This window comes from Salvelinus sp. IW2-2015, linkage group LG22 (assembly GCF_002910315.2).
Source record: "Salvelinus sp. IW2-2015 linkage group LG22, ASM291031v2, whole genome shotgun sequence".
In the NCBI taxonomy this organism is placed as follows: domain Eukaryota; kingdom Metazoa; phylum Chordata; class Actinopteri; order Salmoniformes; family Salmonidae; genus Salvelinus; species Salvelinus sp. IW2-2015.
Window position 1 is genome coordinate 13310484 of NC_036862.1, and position 4696 is coordinate 13315179.

General features: G+C 41.6%; 1 protein-coding gene across 1 annotated transcript; it reads right to left on the bottom strand.

Annotated features, from left to right (window-relative positions):
• Positions 1-206: 206 nt before the first annotated feature.
• Positions 207-3172, bottom strand: otx5 (orthodenticle homolog 5). Its single transcript, XM_023966954.3, has 3 exons — positions 2956-3172; positions 1533-1684; positions 207-1365 (listed from the first exon to the last, which is right to left on the bottom strand). Exons 1-3 carry the CDS (start codon positions 3050-3052, stop codon positions 733-735), a joined length of 882 nt encoding a protein of 293 aa, XP_023822722.1. The 5' UTR covers positions 3053-3172; the 3' UTR covers positions 207-732.
• Between the last annotated feature and the right edge of the window lie 1524 nt (positions 3173-4696).

A 4696-nucleotide genomic window follows, 5' to 3' on the forward strand; every position in this document is an offset into this window, starting at 1 on the left:
CAACAAGACCACTAAAGGAGTGACAGATCTTGTTCAKAAATCAACTTGGGGTTGACTATCAGCTACCTGAACGATGGGATCCATTGCAACCAATATTTGAATCTCCTTTTTTCTCTTTTCTTCTCTATTTAAATAAATTGTTCATTCTCGCCATCGAATTGATACTCCATTCACCCTTCAAGTTGCAATCTCTGTTCATTTGGTTCACAAAACCCTGATTATGGAATACAAGAATGGAACATTGTCAATGATGCAGTTTTTTTCTCAATGTAATCATCAAATTATAAATCTATTCAATTTCATTCTACAGGTATTGCTTTCAATAGTGTGGTATGTAGTCATTTTTAATAAAATCGGTTTTAAATTGTAGTATCTCAATTATCTTTTTACATGTTGATTTGTTTGTCATCAATTCTATACGACTATCTTTATTACTTTAATGTCCCATTGATTGTGCATCCTCACATTGTTAATGCTGTATTGATTGGATATAATAGATTTGACAATATTGATGTGATCATTGATTTCTTGTCACCTTCCCAACAATCACAAAGTCCAACATCATTGGATCTGCTTCCACATTGCTTTCCATAACACAAAAAATAATTACATATTACTCAGTCAATGAGTTCATGGACTGAAATGATTAGTTGACCATCTATGTGTCCAAGTCTTTAACACTGAATGGAATGGGAGCTTCTCCTGGCTGGTCCCTTCCTTACCTCCTCCCACCTACAAGACCTGGAACTTCCAGGAGTTCTGGTCTTTGTAGTCCAGGCAGTCAGCTGCGTTGAAGTTGAGTTTCCAGGAGGCAGCTTGGTCCTTGTAGTCCAGGCAGTCGACGGCCCCGAAGCCCAGCGAGGCGGCTGTGTAGCCCTGCGAAGACAGAGAGGCAGGGGACTGGCCGAGGTGCCCGCCCATGGAGGTGATGGGGCTGAGGGCGCCCCCGGTGGCGGAGAGCTGTGAGTGCATGGGAGACAGGTAGGAGCTGCAGTCCAGGCCAGTGAAGTAGGAGGACGAGCCTGCGTAGCTCTGGTTGTAGGCCGGGGCCTGGGTGTAGGTCATGGGGTAGGCAGAGGAGCGCTGCATGCAGGGCGTGGTGGAGGCTGACAGGGGGTCTGGCAGCGGGGAGATGGAGGCAGGGCTCCAAATGGACACGGTCGCGTTGGCACTGCTGGAGCTGGGGGTGATGGCGGTGCCAAGGGGAAGTGGTGCTGGACTGTAGGACCCGTTGGTGTTGACACTGGCCTCAGAGTTGGCCTCYCGGGCTGGAGAGGCCTTCTTCTTGGGTGGACGAGGTTTAGACTGGCCCGTGCTCTGCTGCGCCTGCTGGCGGCATTTAGCRCGGCGGTTCTTGAACCATACCTGTGGAGGAGCACGTGGTGAGTTCTCAGACAACTCAGCTCCCATTCTGGCCAAACAATCACTGACGTTTTGTAAATAGACAATTGAACCACACTTTAATTTTTGCAAGATAATTTAACCAATTCTAGTGGGCAGTTATGCATGAGAGTATATATCATGTTTATTACCTGTACACGAGACTCTGGTAGGTTGATCTTAAGGGCCACTTCTTCTCTCATGAAGATGTCGGGGTAGCGCGTCTTGGAAAACAGTGCCTCCAGGATGTCCAACTGCGCGCGCGTAAACGTGGTCCTTTCCCGACGCTGCTTTCTGGGGATGTCTAAAATACACACACACACACACACACACAAATATAATTTTTCTTATATTTCGTTTCATCATATATTTGTTTTTGTGAACCTTTTCCCCCTTGGCCAACATGCTTTCAAATGGAACACGAGAAAAAGAGAACGGAAAAAATGAACTGTAAATCACTTGTTTGGTGTTTGGTCAAATTGCCAAGTTAAATAATAGTCTAAATTAAATTAGTCTCATTTAGAATTTAATTCGTTTATATTCGTGTAATATAATTGTACTAGTAAGTAGTTATGCTGAGGCATAAATTATGTTCTCTACGAAAATATATATATTGTATATTCAAAGATGCTTTGTTTCCAATGTTATAGAAAATAAATATATGGCTCTGGCCTTCACATGTCATATCGTGGATCATTCAGCCAAAAGTCCTTTCGTTTGTTACATCATTAGATAAACATTAATACAGTTCAAAATCTAGTTGTTTTAACTTTGGTAAAAAATATATCGTTCCCTTTATGTAAAAAAAAAAGTGTTATTTAATGTTCGAGTGTTTTATTAACTTTAATTAGAATATTTAACATTATCCATTGATTCAGATATACATTGTGGCTTTATAAAACATAAACAAACACTAAATAAAATACGTTTGATAAAGGGAACGAAATGTATCTTGATAAAACATGTATCTTTTCACAGGAAGGTAGAGATCTATAAATCTTCATTTCACAACTGACAGGAACATAAAATATCTAGAACTACAGGTCTTAGTGAATTAGACTGGTGATCATAACGCATGGCCCTGGATCAATCATTGAACAAAAAAACACACATTTTCATACAAATAGTTGTTAGGCCTACCACTTACACATCAAGTAAATAGGCAATCTCATTTTAAAGCTGTCATTTTACTCCTAGGCCCTTCAAACAAGTTACTATGGACGTTCCCCATATCTTTAAAAAGATAAACAAACATGGAGTTTTTTTGTATGTGCGCACAAGGCATTTGAAACAACGATGACCGTCGAAATTTGGCATCAGCTAAGAATAAAATATGGTGTCCGTAGTATGAAGATATATTATGCACAATTCACTGTCATAAGTCTAACAATAAGAACGAAAACAACATAATGGGTGTTCGTTGCGCACCGGTCCTTTTACGCACTCGTTGCGCATGGATAGGGTAGCAGTACCGCTTGGAATTCAGGCTGGATTCTGCCCGTTTTTCCATAATATAAAGTGCAATTGTTGAGACAAACATTTCTAAAACATTCAAAAGTTGAAAATATGACTTACTTGGGTATCCGACGGCAGAGTGTAGTAGATCCATGCCMGGRCCAGACAGAGTTAACCCGTTCACGGCGTAATGAGGCTGCTTAATGTAGGACATCATGCCTGTGCCGGCTTTAAAACGCTCCCTCACCCTCTCTCTCTCTTACAATCAGGCCGGGGGCCGGGTCTTCTGCTATTCTCCAGGGGGTGTCTCTCTCTCTCTCTCTCTCTCTCTCACTCTATGTCCCTCCCTCTCTCTCTTTCTCTCAGTCACTTGTTTTTCTTTATATCTGTCGATCTGATTTTTGTTTTGTTTTCCTCTTTTGTTGCTGACCCTGTCGCAGTATGTTGCCAACTTTTGAGGCTACAGTAGCACCTGTGCTCTCCGGTAAAGAGTGCAGGTGCAGGGCGCCGGTAAAGAGTGCAGGTGCAGGGCGCCGGTACTCCTTGTTCTGCTGCCTTCACACCTGTTGATCAAGCTGTTTCAATGCACAGCTATTCAATAGGTATTGTGGTGCCGGTGTATTTTTTTCAATTTCACTTACAAAGTAACCTAAAAGCAATAATTAAACACACTAACCAATGGTATGATCACAGTTTTAAGTGTGATAAACCTTTCAATCCACGTGCGCTTTCGAAGTGCTCATCGGCGTCAAGAAGTGACTGTATGCTTCCTTATTCTTCCCTTGTCAGATCTAGCGTTCCCTGGACTGAGCTCGAGCCTGTTGAAGTCTGTTGAAGCAAAGAGGATCAAGTCGTGCCTCCGGTGAGTGGCGATAAGCTTGGGTGAGAACGCGGAACTGAGCAAACCAAGAAAGAAGTTGGCTAATTAGAGTGAAGTTCTTGCGCGGAGTAGACTCTGACCCCTCCCTCTCTCTCTCGCTCTCCCTCTCTCTCTCTCCCTGTCCTGACACACGCAGGCGTTGCACTTTGTTGGATTTGATTCTGTCTTTCTTTTCTCCGCACACCATGCACATTCATCCAGTCAAATGAAACAACAGTTTGATATGTGTAGGCTCAAGAACAACAGGTGGACACAAAGCATATTGAACACCGGCGAGACAAACTGATTTACGCTGTTATTTTTCGAATCTCCTTTGTCCACATTCGAGTTAAAAGAGGAAACATTGGTATAACAATTTTGAATAAAAACGTACAGTAACTGCATAGCCTACCAATCCACTTAACCAAAAAAATGGAACGTTACACTCATTAATGAAAGTTAAATTGTACAATTAAATAGATGTGCCACTCATAATTTCTGAGTAGCCAATAGGTTTTGTGTGTTATGAGAGTCCGTTTTGAATTGTTAAAGACAAAGAGACAAGCTAGAAACTCTGTTCAAGTCATTTTCCTGGAGACGAAGAGGACCTTTAGGAGTTGAACAGCAGTGCTGCACTGTCAGGGAAAGCTTGATAGCTATCAGAAGAGTACATCCGTATCGAATCTCTTGTCTTGTTTGGAGAGAGCAGATTTAATACATTTTACACCGCTCTTAAAATACAGAAATAATTGGGCGATGTAGTCTGAGTGAGGAAGTTCAAGGGATAGAAGGGAATGGGGGTGGGGTGGGTGTACAAGCAGGATTAAAACTACACAAAGGCCGCGTTGTTCTCTACTAAAACCCYTACTGATCCCCAACATACTCCCTCTTCTATATTCATCTTTCTGTAGTAATAATAATAATAATAATAATAATAGTTATAATTATGATAATAATAATAATACTTAGAATTAATGAATATAAATAATAATGGTATGATGT